The 26,957-nt window shown below is 42.7% G+C and overlaps 2 protein-coding genes and 1 pseudogene across 3 annotated transcripts; all 3 read left to right on the top strand.

Annotated features, from left to right (window-relative positions):
* The first annotated feature begins 1,559 nt into the window (after nt 1-1,559).
* On the top strand, nt 1,560-9,799 carry LOC311131752 (proteasome subunit beta type-7-like). Its single transcript, XM_084164878.1, has 8 exons — nt 1,560-2,101; nt 7,473-7,566; nt 7,682-7,779; nt 7,935-8,075; nt 8,329-8,444; nt 8,708-8,766; nt 8,850-9,001; nt 9,131-9,799. Exons 1-8 carry the CDS (start codon nt 2,037-2,039, stop codon nt 9,240-9,242), a joined length of 837 nt encoding a protein of 278 aa, XP_084021004.1. The 5' UTR covers nt 1,560-2,036; the 3' UTR covers nt 9,243-9,799.
* An 8,472-nt stretch (nt 9,800-18,271) lies between these two features.
* On the top strand, nt 18,272-19,798 carry LOC311132171 (histone H3-like centromeric protein A; annotated as a pseudogene). Its single transcript has 4 exons — nt 18,272-18,404; nt 18,578-18,701; nt 19,371-19,445; nt 19,670-19,798. The product of its transcript is annotated as a histone H3-like centromeric protein A (transcript).
* Nucleotides 19,799-21,206: 1,408 nt separating this feature from the next.
* Nucleotides 21,207-26,054, top strand: LOC311132080 (LIM/homeobox protein Awh-like; the record flags this gene model as incomplete). Its single annotated transcript, XM_084165256.1, has 6 exons — nt 21,207-21,332; nt 22,483-22,685; nt 22,979-23,087; nt 23,628-23,757; nt 23,827-24,041; nt 24,218-26,054. 6 exons carry the CDS (start codon nt 21,207-21,209, stop codon nt 24,587-24,589), a joined length of 1,155 nt encoding a protein of 384 aa, XP_084021382.1. The 3' UTR covers nt 24,590-26,054.
* Nucleotides 26,055-26,957: the final 903 nt, after the last annotated feature.

The following is a 26,957-nucleotide window of genomic DNA, read 5'->3' as shown; positions in this document are numbered from 1 at the left end:
ATCAGGAGACGTGGAGGAGGCCGTAGGAGGGCAACAACCCAGCAGCAGGACTGCTACCTCCGCCTTTGTGCAAGGAGGAGCAGGAGGAGCACTGCCAGAGCCCTGCAAAATAACCTCCAGCAGGCCACAAATGTGCATGTGTCTGCTCAAACGGTCAGAAACAGACTTCATGAGGGTGGTATGAGGGCCCGACGTCCACAGGTGGGGGTTGTGCTTACAGCCCAACACCGTGCAGGACATTTGGCATTTGCCAGAGAACACCAAGATTGGCAAATTCGCCACTGGCGCCCTGTGCTCTTCACAGATGAAAGCAGGTTCACACTGATCACATGTGACAGACGTGACAGAGTCTGGAGACGCTGTGGAGAACGTTCTGCTGCCTGCAACATCCTCCAGCATGACCGGTTTGGCGGTGGGTCAGTCATGGTGTGGGGTGGAATTTCTTTGGGGGGCCGCACAGCCCTCCATGTGCTCGCCAGAGGTAGCCTGACTGCCATTAGGTACCGAGATGAGATCCTCAGACCCCTTGTGAGACCATATGCTGGTGCGGTTGGCCCTGGGTTCCTCCTAATGCAAGACAATGGTAGACCTCATGTGGCTGGAGTGTGTCAACAGTTCCTGCAATAGGAAGGCATTGATGCTATGGACTGGCCCGCCCGTTCCCCAGACCTGAATCCAATTGAGCACATCTGGGACATCATGTCTCGCTCCATCCACCAACGCCACGTTGCACCACAGACTGTCCAGGAGTTGGCGGATGCTTTAGTCCAGGTCTGGGAGGAGATCCCTCAGGAGACCATCCGCCACCTCATCAGGAGCATGCCCAGGCGTTGTAGGGAGGTCATACAGTCACGTGGAGGCCACACACACTACTGAGCCTCATTTTGACTTGTTTTAAGGACATTACATCAAAGTTGGATCAGCCTGTAGTGTGGTTTTCCACTTTACTTTTGAGGGTGACTCCAAATCCAGACCTCCATGGGTTGATACATTTGATTTCCATTGATAATTTGTGTGATTTCAACTATGTAAAGAAAAAAGTATTTAATAAGATTATTTCATTCATTCAGATCTAGGATGTGTTATTTTAGTGTTCCCTTTATTTTTTTGAGCAGTGTATAATTATGTTGAGAAACTGTTTTGTATTTTAAACTAATACTAAACATACAGTATATTTACACTGGCCTTGTCATTTACATAACATGTCCCACATTCCACAAACTGATAAAGGTGCAAATGGCCTAGAATATGCCATTGATAAACTACTGATAGTATGACCGTAGAGCGCATTACCTTGTTTTTATCACACCATAGACATGCATATAAAAGTAGGCCTATTCACACTTCACCCGTCTTCATTGCTTCTTCCATTTCATGTTCTATAATTCAATACCTTAGGAAAATGAACAGCTACAGAATTGGTGCAAACAGCTTGTTGTGAGCCTACATTTTAGCCAAGGTTCGTCTACCTGGTATCCTTGGGACGTCCCTAAACTTAACCCTTACCCGTTTTAAATTTTAATTAGGTTCCAAGGATTCCAGATAGCAATGATTTTGACATCCGAGTTGGGACGGCCCAAGGATTCCGTTCATATAAGGCAACCAGAAATTGAGAATCCATTTTGTTCGGTGTTGACTAGATGGGATACAGCTTGTCAGATTTGACTTTTCGTAGCAGGTTAGAACTTACGCAGCAGGTTAGGATAATTAGGTTAATGTTAGGAAATGTGTTAGGGTTAGCTAAAATGCAAAAAAAAAATCGACTTTTGACGTTAGCTTAACAAAAGCTGTATCCCTTCTAGCCATGACCAGTTTGTTCTCCCAGGCCTATACTGTATTTTGATTCGTCTGAGGCTATGATGTGTTAAAATTGAAAGTGAAAGAGTTCTCCCCACTAAACGCTGACACATTTAGGCTACACAGTTTACCTTGACAGCGTTTAACAAAGTAAAAGGTGTAGTAAAGTGCAGTAGGCTATCTCACCTTTCACCTGAGGGCTCTCGGTTTGTGGACTCGTTCGCTCATCTTGATTGAAGATGCTCAATAATTCTCGACCATGCCAACCTCAAAGTGCTGGTTTTTCCTTTGAAAACACTCGCAGGTGAGTTCATTTCTCTGAGGCCCACAGGGTAATTTAAGAAAAATTTACTGCAACAACAAAACTGCTTTATAATAATCAGTGCTGTCAACTTTTGAAGAAAGCTTGGAGTGAGATTTGCTATGTGACTTTCATTGCCTGCTGGCACAACCCCTAGACGGGTTTTACCGTTTAAAAGCTAATTTCCTGCAATTCTACGTAGTTTGACACGGTTTAGGCCTAAGACCAGGGTGGAAAATAAAATAAAACCACAGGTCAGGTGTATTCAAAATGCTTTGAACATTAAATGAACACTCAATTGTACAACTTTGTTACTTTGAGATCTTTGGAGATTACATTTAAAGTATGCTAATATGTTTTTAAACATTTCTTTAGGTGGTTTGACACATTATTCAGACAGTAATGAAATGAGATGAGGAGACAGACAAATGGGAGAAACAGTGGGAAGGTTGGAAGCAGGGACTGATCCGTTCTCAGGTGGAAAGTACGAGACGTGCCAGGGAGTGTTACCACTACACCAGGGCTCCCCAACTGGTGGGCCAAATTTGGCCTGCGGGTGGTTTTATTTGGCCCACCAAGTTTTCTGCGAAAATAAAACATTTGTGTGGAATTTTCATTGTTGGACGTAAAAGACTGTAAAAACACCAGGAAATCAGTTCCAAGTGATCTTAAATTAAGAAATATGTTCCCAAGTATTCCCACGCATAATAGAGAGACACATGATCATATACAAACGTAAACAAGGTTTGAAATTATTGTTTTAGTCAAACATATCTGTTTGGGCTTCTTGCGGCCAGTCTGCAGTCTACAAATTATTTGTAATTATTTTCCGGCCCCCTGACCAGCCGCTCCAAAAAAAATCGGCCCCCGGCTGAATCTAGTTGATTATCCCTGCACTATACCAAGGCTCTGCACAGGAAATATTAATATTAATGGTTGATGGCATTTGGTAAAACCAAATCATAGATTGCAGTCTCCTTTTCCATAGACTGCTTTCAAGCTAAGGACACACATTTAGTAATTTACATTTTAGTCATTTAGCAGACGCTCTTATCCAGAGCGACTTACAGTCAGTGAATGCATACGTATTTTTTTATATTTTTTATATTTTTTCATACTGCCCCCCGTGGAAAACGAACCCACATCCCTGCCGGCCAAACCCTCCCCTTCCTTGGATGACGCTGGACCAATTTTGCGCCGCCCATGGGTCTCCCGGTTGCGGCCGGCTGCGACAGAGCCTGGACTCGAACCAGGATCTCTAGTGGCACAGCTAGCACTGCCTTAGACCACTGCGCCACTCGGGAGTCGCAATTTGGGTGAACTCTCTTTAAAATAGGTCTGGAAGAAAATCCTGCTTGCTCTCCAGGAGGGAACGTATGCATCAAACTGTATGGATAGACGGCTTGACAGAAATGATAGTAGAAGATGAATGTTGAACTTTTGTTGCACACATATCTAGATGATGCTGTGTACCATTTAGCGCAATGACACTGTCGGTGTGATCGAGGCGTAACAGCAACCTCATTTTGTTGACATTGTACATAAAACAGCTCTACTATGCTGCTCTCTCCATTCAGCTCCACTCTAATCTTGAGAGCATCCAATCCCCTTGATCCCTTACCTAACTAGACCAATCATATGCTTCAAAGTGCCGCGGTTCACAGTGCTGTGATAGGTCAATGACAGAGGTTGAGCTCGTGATGTTAAATTGAAGGCGCAGATGCTCCGATTTCAAAACGATTTGGAGCACAGTTGAAAAGTCAACGCACTGACTAGGCACGAACTAGTCAGTGCGTGACTATAAAAATAAAAGCAGTACTTTTCAATGCGTGAGATATGAGGTATGGCGTCTTAGCGTGAGAGGAGGGTCAAATGCGTGAGGTGTTATGTTTGTACCACATTGTTGTGAATGTTCCCGAGGTCTTGAGGTCTTGAGGTGGATGTGAGGGGCTCGAGTCAAGACCCAATTCATGCAAAATTAAAGGGCAACTCCACCACTTTTCAACCTAATTTTCATTATCTCCAGCACAATACCAGTGTCAACCAGAGAAGGCTGGGGGAGGAGCTATAGGACAACGTGCTCATTGTAATGGCTGGAATTGCATAAATTGAACTGTATCAAACATATCTCAACCACATGTTTGACACAGTTCCATTTAGTTTATTCCAGCCATTGCAATGAGCACGTCCTCCTATAGCTTCCCCTACCAGCCGCCTCTGGATTATCAACATATGTGAAAACAGTGAATTTCTAATATGACGTTTAAAAGTTCTACCCGATGACATCAAAAGTTAAAACAAGGATTTTCAAACACCATGAGATTCACAGTGAGGTGGGGAGCAAGAAAATACCCTCCCTTGGGCGAGAAACTCATTGCATGTTTTGAAAATCCCTTTTTTACTTTTAACCCTGCCCTGTGATTAAACAATTTTTCAGGACCTTATCTTTTTAACCACATATCATAGAAACGCACTGTTTTTCATACAGTACCAGTCAAGTTTGGACACACTTACTCAATCCAGGGTTTTTCTTTATTTTTACTATTTTCTACATTGTAGAATAATAGTGAAGACATCAAAACTATGAAATAACACATGGAATCATGTAGTAACCACAAAAAAAGTGTTAAACAAATCAAAATATGTTTTATATTTGAGATTCTTCAAAGTAGCCACCCTTTGCATTGATGACAGCTTTGCACACTCTTGGCATTCTCTCAACCAGCTTCATGAGGTAGTTGCCTGGAATGCATTTCAATTAACAGGTGTGCCTTGTTAAAAGTTCATTTGTGGAATTTCTTTCCTTCTTAATGCATTTGAGCCAATCAGTTGTGTTGTGACAAGGTAGGGTTGGTATACAGAAGATAGCCCTATTTGGTAAAAGACCAAGTCCATATTATGGCAAGAAAACAACTGTCCATCATTACTTTAAGACATGAAGGTCAGTCAATACAGAAAATGTCAAGAACTTTGAAAATGTTTTCGCAAAAATAATCAAGCGCTATGATGACACTGGCTCTCATGAGGACCGCCACAGGAATGGAAGACCCAGAGTTACCTCTGTTGCAGAGGATAAGTTCATTAGAGTTACCAGCCTCAGAAATCTGCAATTAACTGCACCTCAGATTGCAGCCCAAACAAATGCTTCACAGAGTTCAAGTAACAGACACATCTCAACATCAACTGTTCAGAGTAGACTGCGTGAATCAGGCCTTCATGGTCGAATTGCTGCAAAGAAACCACTACTAAAGGACAGAAGAAGAGACTTGCTTGGGCCAAGAAACACGAGCAATGGACATTATACCGGTGGAAATCTGTCCTTTGGTCAGATGAGTCCAAATGTGAAATGTTTGGTTCCAACCGCCGTGTCTTTGTGAGATGCAGAGTAGGTGGACGGAGGATCTCCGCATGTGTGGTTCCCAGAGTTACGCATGGAGGAGGTGTGATGGTGTGGGGGTGCTTTGCTGGTGACACTGTCAATTATTATTTTGAATTCAAGGCACACTTAACCAGCATGGCTACCACAGAATGTTGCGCTTAGTGGGATGATCATTTGTTTTCAACAGGACAATGGCCCAAAACACACCTCCAGGCTGTGTAAGGGCTATTTGACCAAGAAGGAGAGTGATGGAGTGCTGCATCAGATGACCTGGCCTCCACAATCACCCGACCACAACCCAATTGAGATGGTTTGGAATGAGTTGGACCGCAGAGTGAAGGAAAAGCAGCCAACAAGTGCTCAGCATATGTGGGAACTCCTTCGAGACTGTTTGAAAAGCATTCCAGGTGACTACCTCATGAAGCTGGATGAGAGAATGCCAAGAGCTGTCATCAAGGGAAAGGGTGGCTACTTTGAAGAATCTCAAATCTCAAATATATTTTGATTTGTTTAACCTCTACGGGATCGGTGTCCCGTATACGGGATGGTTGCGCTAACGTGCGCTAATGTGATTAGCATGACTGTTGTAAGTAACAGTAAACTTTCCAGGACATAGACATGTCTTATATGGGCAGAAAGCTTAAATTCCTGTTAATCTAACTGCACTGTCCAATTTACAGTAGCTATTACAGTGAAAAAATACCATGCTAGTGTTTGAGGAGAGTGCACAACAACACAAATCTTATCATGGCAACTGGTTTGATACATTCACCTCTGAAGGTAATAATGTACTTACATTCAGTAATCTTGCTCTGATTTGTCATCCTAAGGGTCCCAGAGATAAAATGTAGCATAGTTTTGTTTGATAAAATCCATTTGTATATTCAAATGTAGGAACTAGGTTCTACAGTTTGAACCCCTGCTGTCTCTGGCTCCAAACCCACCCCGCCCGGCCCGGCCACCTAGATGTGTGAAAGTTAGTGTATAAGCTAATGATCCATCATGTATGACATTCCTGGGAGTGCGTAAACTTACATTTTGTATTACCATATAAATTTTGTATGTTCTCTATAGTTATGTACTTGAAAATGTATCAATTGACCAATTTGGCAGATTTGGGCGGACTTGATACAAAATAGTCCAGTATTGCAATGCTTCACTGGATCAATCTGAAACGTTGCACACACACTGCTGCCATCTAGTGGCCAAAATCTAAATTGCGCCTAAACTGCAATATTATATTGTGGCCTTTCTCTTGCATTTCAAAATGAAATAAATATGAAAACGCATGTTTTTTTGTTTGTATTATCTTTTACCAGATCTAATGTGATATATTCTCCTACATTAATTTTACATTTCCACAAACTTCAAAGTGTTTCCTTTCAAATGGTATCAAGAATATGCATATCCTTGGGTATGTCATTTTAGTCTAAAATTGGGAAAAAAAAGGGTCAGATCCTTAAGAAGTTATCACTTTTTTGGTTACAACATGATTCCAAATGTGTTATTTCATAGTTTTGATGTCTTCCCTATCATTCTACAATGTAGAAAATTGTAAAAATTAAGAAAAACCCTTGAATGAGTAGGTGTCCAAACTTTTGACTGGTACTGTATGTGGAGGAGGGGGGGGGGGGGGGCATACTATTTTACAGCAGGGAAATTAAAAAGTGGAATTTTTCCGCACTGAATTTTCAAAAATTGCTATCCAAAAGAGCAATTGTCCAATAACTATGCTTCAAATGTTGATTTCATACATTGTGACAATAATGACAGATCATGAGAATGGCCGCAAGTGTTCAGATAAGCATGAAATTCCCTTTTTCTTTCAATTGATTGAATATCGGTTATCGGTGGAGTTATCGACCGATATAGCGTTAAAAGGCCAATATCGGCAGATATTACCTGTGAATCGATATATCGGGATCTACGTAGGCTAACATAAAGCCAGGTCCTCTAAATATACCCAACATTGCATAAAAAGTACTCACTTTGCAGGAATGCTGTGTTGGAGGGGAATTTGTCAGAGCTTGGTTACAGTTCTCCGAAGGCAAGGAAGACTGGAACCACCATCGCTGGCATAGTCTTCAAGGTGAGAATCAGTCATTACACATTTTCTGCTTACTGTGATGTAGCAGTCTCAGGGTTGAGTTTAGCACAATCAATGCCCTAAGTATGATTATAGTTTGGGTTTCCTCCCTCCACAGGATGGGGTGATACTTGGAGCTGACACAAGAGCCACTGATGACATGGTGGTAGCTGACAAGAATTGCATGAAGATCCACTACATTGCACCTAACATTTAGTAAGTGCCACCTCGTACAGTATAATAGTGTAGCTTGTGTAACCCCTATGTAGTTCAGCATCAGCCCCTGCACAATGGTATGCACAGACTGGGGCTTTTGTTGAGGTCTATTTGAGACACCATGTTTCACCCATTAATCTCTGTTTTTATTGTAGCTGTTGTGGCGCAGGTGTGGCTGCAGATGCAGAAGTCACCACTCAGATGATGTCATCCAATGTGGAGCTGCACTCACTCAGCACAGGACGCCCTCCCCTTGTTGTCACGGTTACCCGACAACTGAAACAAATGCTATTCAGGTGAGAGAGAGTATGAATGAGTCTGTGATGATGGGAAAATAAGACCTCTAATGTGGCCACTCTCATAACATGGTTTGAATGCTGACAATCCAATTACTTTTCTGACAATAATATAAAATAACAGCCACAACAGTGCCTTCGTCAATGATCGGACATCCCTCATTTGACTACAACAACCATTTTTTATCAAGAACATTATGATGATGCTGTTACATTGTAGCTCTCTACACCTGAATTGTGGCTTCTACTCCAGGTACCAGGGACATATTGGCTCCTCTCTGATTGTTGGAGGTGTGGATGTGACTGGCGCTCACCTCTACAGCGTCTACCCACATGGCTCCTATGACAAACTACCATTCCTTACTATGGGTATGCTCTCCATTAGTTTATCTAGTCAATGCTTGACTCTGTCTGTCAGCGATGGAGATTTCTTTGCACCATCTGTCCATGTGTTTCAGTCCATCATAATCACAGATAGTGTTGTCTGTATTGTTTGTCTTTGGTAATCATCTATTGCCATCAAATAATTCATCTGGGCTGTGGGAAGAGCTTATAATGGTATGAAGTTGTATTGAATATTGAAACATTAGAAAACATTAGAAAAGGTAACACTACTGCCGTTGTTTTTGCAGGTTCAGGAGCAGGGGCAGCTATTTCTATCTTTGAGGACAGATACAGACCAAACATGGAGGTGAGATGCAGTTATTCTCATTTAACAGTTGTTCATTTCATAAAATGTATTGCTCACCTCTCTTATCTGTCTATCTTGCTCAGCTGGAAGAGGCTAAAAAGCTGGTGCGGGATGCCATTACTGCTGGGATTTTCTGTGACCTGGGCTCTGGTAGTAATGTGGACCTGTGTGTCATCACTCAGGCTGGGGTTCAGTACCTTAGGAGCTATGACCAGCCTGCCCAGAAGGGGAAAAAGTGAGCTATACAAGTTTCTACTTGGCTACAACCAACAACATTAAATGTGAATATTACTTGATTATTCATAATGGGAATTTACAATATACTCTCTCTCTTTCCTTTCTCTTTGTCTTTGTCTGTTTCCAGAGAAGGACAGTACAAGTACAAGCCTGGTACCACTGCAGTTTTGACAAAAACTGTCACACCCCTGCCTCTGGACGTTGTTGATGAATCAATTCAGCTTATGGACACTCAGTGAAATGTATGCTGCTGCAGGCATCATCAAACACACTCATGAATTCCAACACTCATTAGTACAAGTATCTACTTTAATTCTAAATAGCTAAGATTAACTTGTGAATTGATAATGGGACTGGGTTTTGCATAGCTTGTTACACATACTTGGCAGCTCTTTTATTGAATAATTTACTTTCAAAACAGTATTGCAGTGTATGAAACATTAAAAGGCAATAAAATATTTCTTACTTGCAATAATGGCATCAAGTATCAGCAACAAGCATTGGTAATTTGCATTGCGATCACTTAACCGGTACTTAATACCAAAATACAATTAATGCATTTTGACATTTTTATTAGACCTATTAGCAGATTCTACCAGAATAGTACATCACTACGGTTACATGCACACAATAATGTGATTATTGTGGATAGTCAGATTAATATAATAGTTCGATTAAAACGTTTACATGCTTTGTAAGAAGAACGATTTCCCTAATAATCCTGTTAACATGGACAGAGTGACAGCACTCTGATAAATGCAAAAAAATTGCCAATCAAAATAAACGTTCTACCACAGCGACTGTGTTATTTTTGGAAAGCATATTTGATTCTGAGTTAGGACATATAACGCTTGTATATGAAAACTACTTTTAAAAGCCTATTTATGCAGAGGAGTATTTTTTTTAAATAATAATGTATTATTATTTTTGTTTTCGCTCAATCTGATTGGGTGGGCCTGGCAGGGCCTATATCCTATACAGTTGAAGTCGGAAGTTTACATACACTTAGGTTGGAGTCATTAAAACTAGTTTTTCAACTATTCCACAAATTTCTTGTTTACAAACTATAGTTTTGGCAAGTTGGTTAGGACATCTACTTTGTGCATGACACAAGTAATTTTTCCAACAATTGTTTACAGACAGATTATTTCACTTATAATTCACTGTATCACAATTCCAGTGGGTCAGAAGTTTACATACACTACTTGACTGTTCCTTTAAACAGCTTGGAAAATTCTCGAAAATTATGTAATTGCTTTACATTTACATTTACATTTTAGTCATTTAGCAGATGCGCTTATCCAGAGCGACTTACAGTTAGAAAAAATGTCATACTGGAATCGAACCCACAACCCATGCTCTACCAACTGAGCTACATCCCTGCCGGCCATTCCCTCCCTTACCCTGGACGACGCAGGGCCAATTGTGCGCCGCCCAATGGGTCTCCCGGTCGCGGCCGGCTACGACAGAGCCTGGATTCGAACCAGGATCTCTAGTAGCACAGCTAGCACTGCGCCACTCGGGAGAAGCTTCTGATAGGTTAATTGACATCATTTTAGTCAATTGGAGGTGTACCTGTGGATGTATTTCAAGGCCTACCTTCAAACTCAGTGCCTCTGCTTGACATCATGGGAAAATCAAAAGAAATCAGCCAAGACCTCAGAAAAAATATTGTAGACCTCCACAAGTCTGGTTCATCGTTGGGAGCAATTTCCAAACGCCTGAAGGTACCACGTTCATCTGTACAAACAATAGTACGCAAGTATAAACACCATGGGACCACGCAGTCGTCATACCCCTCAGGAAGGAGTTGCGTTCTGTCTCCTAGAGATGAATGTACTTTGGTGCGAAAAGTGCAAATCAATCCCAGAACAACAGCAAAGGACCTTGTGAAGATGCTGGAGGAAACAGGTACAAAAGTATCTATATCCACAGTAAAACGAGTCCTATATCGACATAACCTGAAAGGCAGCGCAGTAAGGAAGAAGCCACTGCGCCAAAACCGCCATAAAAAAGCCGGACTACGGTTTGCAACTGCACATGGGGACAAAGATTGTACTTTTTGGAGAAATGTCCTCTGGTCTGATGAAACAAAAATAGAAGTGTTTGGCCATAATGACCATCGTTATGTTTGGAGGAAAAAGGGGGACTCTTGCAAGCAGAAGAACACCATCCCAACCGTGAAGCATGGGGGTGGCAGCATTATGCTGTGGGGGTGCTTTGCTGCAGGACGGACTGGTGCACTTCACATAATAGATGGCATCAAGAGGAAGGAAAATGATGTGGATATATTGAAGCAACATCTCAAGACATCAGTCAGGAAGTTAAAGCTTGGTCGCAAATGGGTCTTCCAAATGGACAATGACCCCAAGCATACTTCAAAAGTTGTGGCAAAATGGGTTAAAGACAACAAAGTCAAGGTATTGGAGTGGCCGTCACAAAGCCCTGACCTCAATCCTATAGAAAATGTGTGGGCAGAACTGAAAAAGCGTGTGCGAGAAAGGAGGCCTACAAACCTGACTCAGTTCCACCAGCTCTGTTAGGAGGAATGGGCCAAAATTCACCCAACTTATTGTGGGAAGCTTGTGGAAGGCTACCCGAAACGTTTTACCCAAGTTAAACAATTTAAAGGCAATGCTACCAAATACAAATTGAGTGTATGTAAACTCCTGACCCACTGGGAATGTGATGAAAGAAATAAAAGCTTAAATAAAATCACACTACTATTATTCTGACATTTCACAGTCTTAAAATAAAGTGGTGATCCTAACTGACCTAAAACAGGGAATTTTTACTAGGATTAAATGTCAGGAATTGTGAAAAACTGAGTTTAAATATATTTGGCTAAGGTGTATGTAAACTTCAGACTTCAACTGTATGTACGAACTCCAAATCAAATATGTTTCCCAAAAATAAAGTGGTCGCTGTGTTAGAATGTTTCTTTTGATTGCCGATTTTCTGCATTTATCAGAGTTCCATCAGGTAGCCTGTTTTCAGATGTGTCCAAGTAAATAGGATTACGTTTAATTTTTTAAATATTTAAGTCATTCAGCAGACGCTCTTAATCAGAGCGACTTACAAATTGGTGCATTCAACTTAGGATAGCCAGTGGGACAACCACCACTGGGGGAGGGGGGGTGTAGAAGGATTACTGTTAGACTATTCCAGGTATTCCTTAAAGAGGTAGGGTTTCAAGTGTCTCCGGAAGGTGGTCAGTGACTCCGCTGTCCTGGCGTCGTGGGAGAGCTTGTTCCACCATTGGGGTTCCAGAGCAGCGAATAGCTTTGACTGGGCTGAGCGGGAACTGTGCTTCCGTAGAGGTAGGGGGGCTAGCAGGTCAGAGGTGGATGAACGTAGTGCCCTCGTTTGGGTGTAGGATCAGAGCCTGAAGGTAAGGAGGTGCCGTTCCCCTCACAGCTCCGTAGGCAAGCACCATAGTTTTGTAGTAGATGCAAGCTTCAACTGGAAGCCAGTGGAGTGTGCGGAGGAGCGGGGTGCATTAGAGAACTTGGGAAGGTTGAACACCAGACGGGCTGCAGCGTTCTGGATAAGTTGTAGGGGTTTAATGGCACAGGCAGGGAGCCCAGCCAACAGCGAGTTGCAGTAATCCAGACGGGAGATGACAAGTGCCTGGATTAGGACCTGTGCCGCTTTCTGTGTAAAGTAGGGTCGTACTCTGCGAATGTTGTAGAGCATGAACCTGCAGGATCGGGTCACCGCTTTGATGTTAGCGGAGAACGACAGGGTGTTGTCCTGGGTCACGCCAAGGTTCTTTGCACTCTGGGAGGAGGACACAATGGAGTTGTCAACCGTGATGGCGAGATCATGGAGCAGGCAGTCCTTCCCCGGGAGGAAGAGCAGCTCCGTCTTGCCGAGGTTCAGCTTGAAGTGGTGTTCCGACATCCACACTGATATGTCTGCCAGACATGCAGAGATGCGATTCGCCACCTGGTTGTCAGAAGGGGGAAAGGAGAAAATGAATTGTGTGTCGTCTGCGTAGCAATGATAGGAGAGACATTTAAATTGTATTTACATTTTAGTCATTTAGCAGACGCTCTTATCCAGAGCGACTTACAGTTAGTGAGTGCATACATTATTTGTATTTTTCATACTGGCCCCCCGTAGGAAACGAATCCACAACCCTGGCGTTGCCAACGCCATGCTCTACCAACTGAGCTACATCCCTGCCGGCCATTCCCTCCCCTACCCTGGACGACGCTGGGCCAATTGTGCGCCGCCCCATGGGTCTCCCGGTCACGGCCAGCTACGACAGAGCCTGGATTCGAACCAGGATCTCTAGTGGCACAGCTAGCACTGTGATGCAGTGCCTTAGACCACTGCGCCACTCGGGAGAGACCATGTGAGGATATGACAGAGCCAAGTGACTTGGTGTATAGAGAGAATAGGAGAGGGCCTAGAACTGAGCCCTGGGGGACACCAGTGGTCAGAGCACGTGGTCCGGAGACAGATTCTCGCCACGCCACCTGGTAGGAGCGACCTGTCAGGTAGGACGCAATCCAAGAGTGAGCAGCGCCGGAGATGCCCAACTCGGAGAGGGTGGAGAGGAGGATCTAATGGTTCACAGTATCAAAGGCAGCAGATAGGTCTAGAAGGATAAGAGCAGAGGAGAGAGAGTTAGCTTTAGCAGTGCGGAGAGCCTCCGTGACACAGAGAAGAACAGTCTCAGTTGAATGACCAGTCTTGAAACCTGACTGGTTTGGAACAAGAAGGTAATTCTGAGAGAGATAGCAGGAGAGTTGGCTAGAGACGGCACGCTCAAGAGTTTTGGAGAGAAAAGAAAGAAGGGATACTGGTCTGTAGTTTTTGACATCGGAGGGATCGAGTGTAGGTTTTTTGAGGAGGGGTGCAACTCTCGCTCTCTTGAAGACGGAAGGGACATAGCCAGCGGTCAAGGATGAGTTGATGAGCGAGGTGAGGTAAGGGAGAAGGTCTCCGGAAATGGTCTGGAGAAGAGAGGAGGGGATAGGGTCAAGCGGGCAGGTTGTTGCAACATTTCATCTGGAGAGAGAGGGGAGAAAGAAGTCAAAGCATAGGGTAGGGCAGTGTGAGTAGGACCAGCGGCAGGGGCGGTGTGTTCATTAGGGCGATATGGGCGACGCACTGCCAAACGGGAAAAGGAAGGGATTTTTTTTCTAATCAATTATATCACGGCAACAGTAGTTATCAGTGTTCTAATCTAGACGTCTGATCTGCCACTAAATGTCCAATCAGGCTAAAGTCGTGCTTCAAATGGCCCCGCCCCTTTTGGTGCGATTTCAGTCAGGTTGAAAATCGCCCCAGAAGTCTCTCATAGACTGTAATGTAAAATCTTTTTTTTTCAAATATCAGAGCTTTCAATACAATCTCTATGGGTTTCTGAGGGCTTGCACTTACGCACTTTCGTCATACGTAACATAACCATGAACGTAACTAAGAAAAGAGCGGGTAACAGCGTCAATCAATTCACGTACTACTCTCTCACTCAAGATGGCTAGCGTTCAGTGCAACTCGATTGTCTCTTTGAAAGAAGTTCACATCAAAGACCATTCAAAACGAGCTACTGGAGTGTATGCTAGCGGTCATGAGGGAACATATTGTGGAGGAGGTGAAGTCGGCGAACTTCGTAGCTATCCAAGCTGACGAGACCACGGACGTTTCTACACAGACACAGCTGGTGCTTGTGCTGAGGTACATAGATAGCAACCACAAAGTGCAGGAGCGCTTTTTTGAGTTCCTTCCCATCTCGGAATCAACCTCAGTCTCAATCGCCAGTGTGCTTTTGGAGAGACTGAACGGTCTTTTTGCCGACGACGAGAAAGTCAAACTGTGGTGCACTGGCACTGTACCAGGTTCTCATGAGCTACAACCTCCAGGAGACGTTCTCTGAGACTGTGACTCTGTTGAACATCCTCATAACTACTCCCATGACAACAGCTGAATCTGAGAGATGTTTCTCAACTTTGACACGAGTTAAGACATTCCTGCGAAATTCAATGGGCCAGGAACGTCTGAATGCACTGGCCATGCTTTCCATGGAGAGGGAACTAGTCCTCAGCATGCCTGATTTCAATGAGAAAGTCATTGACCGCTTTGCTGCATTGAAAGAGAGAAGAGAACAGTTTCAGTACAAGTAATGTAGCCTCTCTCTCTCTTTGTCCCTCCCTGTCTGTCTCTGTAACACACACACGCCCAAATCAGTTCACAGTTGATGTTGTTTAAAATAGTTATTTTTCATTTTTTTTAAAGTTAAAAAAAAAAAAAAATCTGTTCATGTTCATTTTTACAAATCTATACAATTGGCCAGAATATGGTTGTTCATATTTACAAATCTATACAATTGGCCAGAATATGGTTGTTCATTTTTACAAAGCCATACAGATAGCTGTGTTTACCTTTTCTAGAAATTATTTTCAAATTCTGTTTTCAGGCAAAATGTCTATCACTGTTCATTTTCACAAATCTATACAAGAGGGCAGAATATGGAAGTCTATAAAAATTTCTTATTACCAATAACTTGCATCAATGTTTTCAGTAGCCTCTATCAAAAGCTCCTGCTTGCTTGTTGTGAATTATGCTCAGGTGCACATATTTCCAATTCAACCATGAGGCAAAAAATGTGGTAAAAGCTCTTGTTGATCCTGCAATCTGAACAAATACCAAGATGCTGTATTTTCAGCTGATATTTCATTTGTTTATGGAAATGCATATTGTTTATGCAGTGTTGAGGAATGTGAAAGAACACCCTTGATTATTTTTACTGTGATAACTTATTTTGCTTTTGTAAGCCAACACTTTTGAGATCAGTCAATAAATGCTTCTGGCATTGACTTATATGCTGCCCCTGTCTTCATGTTGTTGCTGGACATATCTTTTTTAAAATGTGTGTAGGTCACCTAAATCATCAGAAAAATTGCCCCCCCTGAGAATTTTTTCAGGAGCCGCCACTGACCAGCGGTGTCATTTGACTTAATAAATGAGGATCGGATGTCGTTAACCTTCTTTTCAAAATGGTTGACGAAGTCATCCACAGAGAAGGAGGAAGGAGGGAAGCTTGCAGAGGCGAAATCAAGCTCCATACCACATCGCCATTGCCTCCCAACAATGTAGAACGATGCAGAGGGCTCTGTATAGCTCCGCATTGACATAAATGGTTGACAGGTGGTGGTGGCGGTATGTTCTGTATAAACAAACTCACTTCCTTGACAACTTCCTTCACAACAAACAGCGCAGCTCCGCGAAGCTCAAGAAGTATAAATGCCCTGACTTCTGCGGAGGCCGAATCGCAGTAAATGCTGTATGGCCAATACAGACAGCAGAGTGACCATACTAAGTTTAGCTAATGGTAAACCAGAAACTCGATATGACTGAGACTTGTCCAATAAACGAGCAGCTTCACCTTCTCTAACACCACCCATTGGAGTAACGGTAAACAGGGCGTTTTTATACCCCCATCATAATTCTCATTTGCTCTGCAAGGAGAAGAACACCAAGGAGCGTGTTTGAATTTTGATCGCGTCTGTGTCATGGGAAAATGTCGTGCATGCTTGCAGAGATAATTTAGTATTTGGCGCATGGTTGGCAATAAGTTATTCACATAATATATTTTTATCGGTTGGTAAGTGTGTAATTTTAGCACATTCGAAAGTTATGCTAGCGCTGCATGGTTTGCTATGTTAGATGTGGCGTGCTTGCTCAATGTAGCTTTCTTGCCTCCCTTAAATTAACTTGCCAGTTAGATATTGTTATTCTTGATTTGCGAAGTTCTCTGCGTTCATACCGATGCCAGCAAACTAGTTAGCTTGTTGTGTGGCGAGTTCGCTATCTGCTACCTTCTGAGTGATTTATAGAATTTAAAAATATATAAATTTATTTAGTTGGTCCATTATCTTTTCTACATACATTCTACAAAAAATATACACAACATGTAAAGTGTTGGTCCCATGTTCAATGAGCTGAAATTTTAAAAAATCGCAGAAATGTTCCATACACACAAAAAGCTTATTTTTCTCAAATTTAAAGGCCCTTTTAAAATGTGCAGTTTTGTCACACAACACAATGCCACATATGTCTCAAGTTTGAGGGCGCGTGCATTTGGCATGCTGACTGCAGGAATGTCCCCAGAGCTGTTACCAGAGAATTGAATGTTCATTTCGCTACCATAAGCTGCGGACAATGTCGTTTTAGAGAATGCGTCCATCCGGCCTCACAACCGCAGACAACGTGTAACCACGCCAGCCCAGGACCTCCACATCCGGCTTCTTTATCTGCGGGATCATTTGAGGGGGGTGCTCATGAGTTTTGTCTGTCCCCCCTTTTGTGGGGGAAAAACCATTCTGATTGTATGTAAAATGTATGCACTCACTAACTGTAAGTCTGGATAAGAACGTCTGCTAAATGACTAAAATGTAAAAATGATTGGCTGGGCCTGGCTCCCCAGTGGGTGAGCCTATGCCCAGTCATGTGAAATCCCATAGATTAGAGCCTAATGAATTTTTCAATTGACTGATTTCCTTACGAACTGTAACTCGGTAAAATCTTAGAAATTGTTGCATTTATATTTTTGTTCAATATACTTTATATTTGGTTTTAGTTTAAGTTTACACTGAAAGCGTTTTTCCATCCTGAAAATTAATAAAAAATAAAATAGTTTTCATTGGGAAGGCAGATAAAGCTTTTCTATCAAACAATTGCTTTTGCATGTGAAATCCTACTCATTACTACAAGTGCTTAATTATGTCACTTTTGTTTTGAGCCGACTTCGCAAAACACACCTACACTGGCTCCCAGGCGAGATGAATCAAAACCCCTCACTCATTCCATGGAGGGCTGAGTGTCTGCAGGTTTTCACTCCTCCCTTGTACCTGATTAAGCAATTAATATCATGAAATAGTTAGGAACTCCCCTCACCTGGTTGTCTAGGTCTTAATTGGATACAATTTGAAAGGAAATAAGAAAAACCTGCAGACATTCAGGCCCTCTGTGGAATGAGTTTGACGCCCCTGTCATAAAGGGAAATTATGCTTTAAAAAAAAAATTATATCCAGTTTGAGTCCAACCCTTTTACTCTTCTTTTCCAATCTGCTCCATATGGCTAACAGAGGGTCAGGTGTGTTATGATGATGACATGCAATATTAATGATGAAGACCAAGCAAACTTATATGGTCAATACTGGATCAAGTCACTAAACACGTATTTTCTCCATATCCTCTTCACCATCAGGCAACAGTGTGGCTTCTTTGACGCAGTGTTGTGATCTAGTATTGGAGGATGCCTCGTCGCGATCATGACGGTTCTTCTGCAAGCCGGCGCAAGGGTGTAACACCCAAGCGTCGGCCTCCAGCCCCAACCGCGCCTGCTTCAGCATCAAAGGCAAAGGCATCACGGCTGAGCGGACCATCAGGTGAGGAGGATGGGGAGGAGGGGAAATGTGGGTTGGACTCATGCCTTCTCAATCGTGACACTGAAGCAAACTGTTTTTGTTTAGCTATGTGACCACTAGTTGAAAGTGTTGCAATGAATACATATTATATTATAAGGTTCTCATTGTTTTAAAGATGATTTGGATCTCTCTAGCCCCTGCAGGTCCAACTCTCTCCCCGCGAAAGAAGAGGTTTCGCCCTGGCACCCGAGTTCTGATGGAAATTCGCAAGTACCAGAAGAGCACTGACTTTTGCGCAAGGGACCGTTTGCACGCCTGGTACAATGATTAGCACATGGCTCCTGTGGACCGATTTTAAAACTACCATTTTGTCTATAGTCACCTTACGTTCTTAGATGGATGCTGCCACTCTCTGACAATACATTACTTGTTGTTGATGATACATAGTTAGCCCTGTGAACTCTGCTGTGTATGTGGGTAAACCAGTCTTTCCAGGATTTTGCAATCGCAATTCTTTTTGCAAAATCAACAATTCCTTGCATATTATGCGAGAGCTTGCATATTTGACCAATCACAGCACTATTACTGCATACAATAGTAAAATCATCTCAATATTATCACATAAAACTGACCAATCACCACACTTCAAAAAGGGGGCTTGCTATTTCGACCAATGAAGCCACACGTCAGCAAACTTTTTCCCTTGTCAGCGCATTTTGGACAAAATCATTGCATATTGCCATGCAAAATGTCAGAATTGCCGCAGCAAAATCTAGTATTTTTGCCCGCAAATATATTTAAAAAATGCTGCAAAATCCTGAAGGGACTGGTAAATTGGTGGTGTCTTAGTTTGGAATAAATACAAGAAAGATTAACTAAAATGATTGTTTTTAAACTTCAAGTTGCTACCCCAAGTTAATATTTCCTATTAGTGATTTATTTATCTTCAGCGAATTTCAAGGTTGTTTACTCAGGTTCTCTACTCAGGTTCGGGAGGTATGTCAGACATATAGCAGGGACTTCATGAGATGGCAGGTGTATGCTCTTCTGGCATTGCAGGAGGTAGGTTACTTCCCACTCCTGTGCTTATTTGAAGAACTGTTATATCAATACTCTAAACCCTTCCCTTACAGTTTATAATAACATCATAGTACACTTATTTTGAACGTTTTTATTTACATATCAGCCAAAAAAAAAAATCCCCTCTGTTTTTGTATCCCTGTTAACTGTTGTGAATATGAACATTTGCTGGTCATCGTTGTTTGACACCATTATTTCTCTTCCAGGCTGCAGAGGCTTTCCTCGTTTTACTGTTTTCCGACGCCTACCTTTGTACCGTCCACGCCAAGCGTGTAACGCTATTCCCCCGTGACATTCAGCTTGCCCGGCGAATTCGAGGAGTGGATAATCTCTGAGAACACTCAGATGAGCCATTGAGGAGCGAGCAGTGTGGCTTGGGGTGGGGCCTGTTATAGTCTCTTTTTAATATAATTTACCACTGACCTTGGCTCATGTACTATGGGGTGCTGAGGACCTCTAACAGTGCTGTGTTTTGATGCAAAGCATCAATGGACCTAATTTGCCCCAAACACGCATGCATTAAGTTCTTGCCATGTTCATGCCAGTTATAATCTCAGTATATTCTATAACAAAAGGCTCACCCAGGCAAGGACTGTTGACCAATGTTTTGTACATTGAAGGAAAAACACTGTTGGGTATACTGCTTTAGTTCATCTGTGTTTTGGGCCTCATGGCACCTAAGCCAAGTTAGTATACTGGTTAAATCTGGAAAATATGAGAGTTACTGTAAATAATGTTTTTATAAATTGTTTTCATGTTGGATTTAAATAAATGTTTTTATTCGGTAGGAAAAACAATTTGAAATGCCTATTTGTATACCTGTTCCCATACAGCTATAATAGGACTACAGATCCATACTTAAAACCTGGAAATTAATTTTCTTAATGTTAACCTCTTATATTTCATGCCCAATTTTAACATGCATCTGTGGTGTTTGTGTGCATGTGGTTTCATCCACTGCCTTTGTCTCATTGTATTTTCAGCCTATGGTATGGTGTTCCCAGATGCCCCTTTTGGCTCTCCTTTTTTAATTGGTCTCTTGGGACAGCTTTCTGCTGCCTCCTGGCCCCTGATCTACCCGCTTTCCCAGCAGGCAGCCAATCCAATCTTCTCCCATCTGCCTGAAACAGCTCTTGATGGTCCTGTTTACAGGTGTGCTGGGGCATCACTTGGGACCGAGAAACACACCGGGCAACATTTAGGGAGTTAGATGTTTAAAGTAAACGGCACACCAGTTGAACGACTACAGAGGAGTGGGAACACTGTTTTTGCGTAGTATCCCAATAGTGCTGTGGACGTGAGGATTGTTTGAGTCAAAGAGAAGGGGTTCATGTATTCGCATGGACAGAGAATAGTACTGTTTATTCAAGTTGCAATTTTAAAGGGATATTGTTTAGGGATCCAAAAAGTGCATTCTTTCAGGACATCAATACGTCAGGTAAGACCATTTTATACTCATGAGTCTAGTCAAGCCAATTCATTGAATAGTTATGTTAAGAGCAATGTATTTGTTTGCCAAGAGAATCTAAATCAGTTCTTATTCCACGTTGTCTACTTGCATGTATTGTAAATGTTTGTAAAAGGTGCATTTTAGGATTGAAGATGGAAGTATCCACTGCAAGGATAGTGTTAGAAATAAACATAATGAAATAGTGTAATGAATAAGCAAGAACCCTTTTAAATGTCTTATTGTTATGTGATGTGATCCATATCCCTCTTTTTCCCTCTGTCACAAGGGCGATCATGATGTCACCAGAGGACAGCAGCACCCTGGAGGGCTTATTGTATGGCAGCCTCCATGGTGACGAGGGGGAGGAGTCAGTGAATCAGGGGAGCAGACAGTCAGGAGAGGAGAATTCCACAGCCAGTGTAAGCCCCAGCTAGCCTGTAGTCTGGTCCCAGACTGTTCTGACGGCCATACGTACTTGTTATGACAACAGTAGAGGAGTTGGCTAAAACCCATACAGTACTGTAAAAGGGGACAAAATAATAGCATACGCCCCAGCTTTGTGAGCGATCAAATATTTTTTAATTAACATTCATAAACAGCCATTGTATCTGAAAAAAATAAATAGGGAATTTGATTATTTCTTGACTAAATATCTTTACATTTTGTTAGTATTTTTGAAAATGTAGTTGTGTGAGAACAGTCTCAATGGTGGCCAAGGGCCCTACACTCTGAGTGGCGCAGTGGTCTAAGGCACTGCATCGCAGTGCTAACTGTGCCACTAGAGATCCTGGTTCGAATCCAGGCTCTGTCGCAGCCGGCCGCGACCGGGAGACTCATGGGCGGCGCACAATTGGCCCAGCGTCGTCCAGGGTAGGGGAGGGAATGGCCGGCAGGGATGTAGCTCAGTTGATAGAGCATGGCATTTGCAACGCCAGGGTTGTGGGTTCGATTCCCACGGGGGGCCAGTATAAAAAATATATCTATTCACTAACTGTAAGTCGCTCTGGATAAGAGCGTCTGCTAAAATGACAAAAATGTAAATGTACACTCCCTTTGTCTTCTATGGGGTTCTAATGAATAGTTCATGATTTGCAAGCTTCCCATAAAGAGAAGCTTTGCTCCTTTTTTGCACCGCTCCAGTAGCGAATGTCTGAAAACTGTTCCCGGTATAAACTGGGTTCATCATAATGAACATGCATGTGCACACGCTTCAACTAACAGGCTGTGCATTAGACCACACAACCACTATGTACACAAAGTAAGCAGGAAATCCATGACCCTACATTCTGAGTTGTCTTGTTTGATGGAGGTAATGGCGATTGCAGGGAAACCAAGAAATGTGGCTCTATTTTTATACAGAGTGGCATCCACGATCCCCTAAAATGTCTCTTCATGGCCCTGTTAAATTATCTAGCGTTAATCATCGATCTGACATGAGTCAGCTTACACCTCTCCAGTCATTTCATATCAGTGATTACCTCAAGTAACAGAGGAAGGAGGGATGCATTTGTAAAGTATTACAACGGAGCCCTTGTGCCCCGGAATGACATTTCTATTCTTGCTTTGCAGTCTCCAGCTACAGGCGTAGTAGAGGAGCCGTTGGTGTGTGCCGGCTGCGAGGGGCGTGTTTGCGACCGCTTTCTCCTATTGGCTGCCGGGCGGGCGTGGCACGAGGCGTGTCTCCGCTGTAGCCAATGCCAGTGTGAGCTCCAGACGCACCTCACACTCTACTGTCGTGACGGCAGCATCTACTGCCAGCAGGACTACTGCAGGTGGCTCTACAGTCTTCACCCACTTTACACACCTCTGCTCTGGTTGCTTCGATTCTGTCTCTACCTACTTATCTGCATCAGACCACTCATTTGGTTGTTTTGGTCCCATCTTCATTGTCTTGTACAGTAATACTCTGCATGCTACTGACAATCTTCTATTTGCACACTTTTCTCTTCTGTCAAAGGTGATTTCCTTTAGTGGAGCATGTTAATGTTGTAAAAGACCTGCTCAGGTCTCATATTGTTCAAGGATATTGAGTGCTAACAGAGATCTTATTTCTCTAACTGGCCAGGTTATTCAGTGTGGGACGATGTGCCCGCTGCTCCCAGCCAATCCCGTCGTCAGCAATGGTCATGAGGTCTGGTGATCTGACCTTTCACCCCGAATGCTTTTCCTGCCAGGTTAGCTATTTTGGATCTATAATTAGCACTTACAGTACCTGTCCAATTCTACTTTGACCACTAGCCCCTCCCCTACCTCCTTGACACTTCTATATAACTTTTTCAGCTCGAGACCCAAATTAGAAATTTGTGTCCTCCCATGACCTAAATTGTCATCCGGTAACCCAAATTAAGAAGAAATAGTGTGAGATTATGGATGTGTTCTCATAACTAGCGATCCACCTCTCACATGCCCACTTTGACCCATAGTTTAAGAAACCTATCAGAGTATAAGGTAGAGCAATTACCCTTACCGTAATTGTTTATTACTCAAACCTGTGGTAATGGTGACCTGATATGCATAAAATCTAATAATTCTGTATTTGTCAACCTGGGTACACATTCGTTTTTTTTTTCACTTCTAAAAGCTCTGACAAAGGCCAAGAGGCCCACACATAAGCTTGAATACACTTTAATAGGAACATAATAGGAGGCTATTGAAGTCACTCTCTCCAAGCACCGTTTTTAATTACATCAATGGTGCTAATTCTATATTTCAAGGAGTGTGATGTCACCTTGATGCCTGGAAACCTATACTGCCAACAGGGGCAGAGCCTGTACTGTCAAGCACATTACCATGATTACTGCAGTGCTCCACCCTCTCACAAGCTCCACCTCAAGCAGAGAGAAGGTGAGTTATTCATAGATGACAGATGATATTCAAATGGACAGTCTGCTATATCAACCTATCTTGATACAGCAGAAGGGGAGGAGTCTGTCAGCAGCCCTGAGCCACGACTGGAGGATGGCGTTACAGGTGGCCTGGCCCGCAGGCGGACCAAGCGAATCAGAACATGTTTTCGGAGCGAACAGTTGAGAGCCATGGAGTCCTATTTCGCCCTGAAACACAACCCTGATGGCAAGGATTGGAGCTGTCTGTCTCACAGGACCGGTCTGCCCAAGAGAGTGCTTCAGGTTTGAGACATAGAACATAGGATTTTAACTGTGAACAAATTTGGACCGGAGTAGTGATCCCAAAAAAAAATCAGTACAGGATTATGCGGACAAACTGTCACAAATGGACATTGAGGTCAAGCTTAAAATGTGTGTGATTTCTCATCTCTATCTCTCTCATACACACACACTCTCAGGTGTGGTTCCAGAATGCAAGGGCCAAGCTCAGGCGTTCCCTCTCAGCCGACGAGTCGCAGAGCAACTCACCCGCCCCCCAGAGGTTCGACGCCATGGCTACGGCCTCCCCGTCCCAAGTGACCTCCTCCCACCAGTCCCAGTCCTTCCAGACCAGCACCATCGACCAACTGGAGCTCTCTCTGCTCACCGCCCCTCTCAGTGACCCGCCCCAAAGCCCCACCGACCAATCAGCAGGCTTTAAAGACACATTCTTCCTGGACTACAATTCCCAGGGTGCACCAAGGCTCTCCCCTTTGATGACCTATGACTTTGGGGAGTCTGGATTGGGGAGAGAAGGGGATTCTGACAAGGTACTTCAACCATATTATTGACCATGTTTACATGCACACCGTATTCTGCATAGTAGCTCATATCCCGCTTAAGGTCTTATTCCGGATAAGCTGTTTACATGCACCTTTGATATCCCGCTCACGAGTATCCCTGTATCATGAATAAACAGAATATTCCTAACTTAAGTTCATATGGGTTAAATGGAATGGAATAGTTTCTGATATATGGACACTGACTGTAGGCCTATAACCTCTCACATGTAGCCTAATATAATATTAACTCCTGCAGAATGATGCATTTCTTGCAGTAAAATAATACAACAGGAGTGGAGAAAAATGATTTATTTATTTCAGCATCTCTTGAGGAAATGCGACTGTGCGTGTAACGTGGTATCTTTGACACTTATGCAAGCAGACTGTATTTCAACCACATAAAATATGCACCCAAGACCAACTGAATTCTTATCAAAAGCGTGTTTCATCGTTTTCTCAGCTTTTCATTTCCTTAAAACCGGTCAAACTGATGACATCTGTACATTTTGCACAGGAACAATCTTTCCACTGTTTTGGAGTTGCGTTTACTCCCCAGGCCCTAAATGAAATAGACAACTTTACCGGAGTTAACTAGATTACTAATGCATTCATTCTATCGATGTAAGACATTATTCTGGTGAGCACTACTTTATTTAGTCTTCTAGGGCAACAAGTTATGACAGAAGAGAAGCTGCATGTATCTAACTATGGTTGACTAACAAATGGCCTACCAAATGTCGGAAATTATAATATGGCCTGCAGAAATGTATCTAAATTAGGGGTGAAAGTAGGCTAAACCAGTAGGTAATACAGTCCAGTACAGAGTATCAGCAAAACAAATTACTATGGAATTAAGATGGATCGAACTGTGCAGGTAGCCTACTTTTTGAAGTGCGTTTGACAATCCGATACAAACGTCCCACATCACCCATGATATGCGAAACTGATCCTGCGCAGACTGAGGAAAAACAACAGTAAACGGGATAAGATGTTTACATGCTACAGTATCCCGTCGAAGAAAAGCATATCCCAGGCTTCTTATCTGGGTGTCTTATAACCGGGATACAAGCTTTTTCGGGTTATTGTAAAGGGGATATGTAGTTTATGAGTCAACTCAAAAACAGAATACTTGAGTATCCCGAATAATAACGGGATATTGGTGTGCATGTAAACGTGGTCAATGTTAGACATGTTTACGGTACAGCTCCGTGAACTGATGGACTTTTAGTTATAATAATGCTATGGTAAATTTAAGCATTTTATGATTATTCCTCTGTCCTACTTGTTTTGTTCCACGGTTTGTCATGGCTGTTATATCAATATGTGCAAGTAGTAGTAGATGTATAGATGTTTGTGTTATGATATTGTACACAGTGAGTGCCAGGAAATGTGTGTAAGATCATGTATCCGAATCCCACCACAAATATGACAATATGAGCTCTTTGTACTTTAATAAATGGGCTGTATTAACTGATTGAGGAATAGGTTGTCTGTTTACTCATTGTCTAAAAGCATTTTTCAACAGATAAGATAGTTGAAGTACTGTATACTCCTATCAGTCGGTCAAATTGGAGAAGTCACATATTACTAGACTGGTTTTAACAGACCAGGTTAAGGATTAATAGGATGAGGTCCTGTGTGGCTCAGTTGGTAGAGCATGGCGCTTGCAATGCCAGGGTTGTGGGTTTGATTCCCACGTGGGACATATACGTAAAAGTATGAAAATGTATGCACACAATACTGAAGGACACTGAATAAGAGCATCTGCTAAATAACCTAAATGTAAAATGGCTACAATCCTCTTAAAATTTCAATTTACAAAGCACACAGGACTGTCCTCTATGAAGATGACAGCTCTGTTTAGTAATTCATTGAATCTATAGTGTGACCTCAAACCATTTATATGATTGCACAAATAGTGCCTTCGGAAAGTATTCAGACCCCTTGACTTTTTCCACATTTTGTTACGTTACAGCCTTATTCTAAAATTGATTAAATACCCCATAATGACAAAATAAAAACAGGTTTTTAGACATTTTTGCTAATTTATAAAAAATATAAATATTACATTTACATATATATTCAGACCCTTTACTCAGTACTTTGTTGAAGCACCTTTGGCAGTGATTACAGCCTCGAGTCTTCTTGGATATGACGCTACAAGCTTGGCACGCCTGTATTTGGGGAGTTTCTCCCATTCTTCTCTGCAGGTCCTCTCAAGCTCTGTCAGGTTGGATGGGGAGCGTTGCTGCACAGCTATTGTCAGGTTTCTCCAGCGATGTTCGATCGGGTTCAAGTCCGGGCTCTGGCTGGGCCACTCAATGACATACAGAGACTTGTCCCGAAGCCACTTCTGCATTGTCTTGGCTGTGTGCTT

This window comes from Coregonus lavaretus (assembly GCF_964263955.1).
Source record: "Coregonus lavaretus genome assembly, chromosome: 7".
Lineage (NCBI taxonomy): Eukaryota > Metazoa > Chordata > Actinopteri > Salmoniformes > Salmonidae > Coregonus > Coregonus lavaretus.
The sequence above is the reverse complement of the archived record's forward strand: the minus strand, read 5'-3'. Positions and strand labels throughout refer to the sequence as shown.

Coding starts and splice junctions, on each gene's coding strand:
- LOC311131752 (XM_084164878.1), top strand. CDS start 2,037: ATGCTCAATAATTCTCGACCATGCCAACCTCAAAGTGCTGGTTTTTCC. Junction 7,567..7,681: donor TCGCTGGCATAGTCTTCAAG/GTGAGAATCAGT, acceptor CTCCCTCCACAG/GATGGGGTGATACTTGGAGC. Junction 8,076..8,328: donor CTGAAACAAATGCTATTCAG/GTGAGAGAGAGT, acceptor CTTCTACTCCAG/GTACCAGGGACATATTGGCT.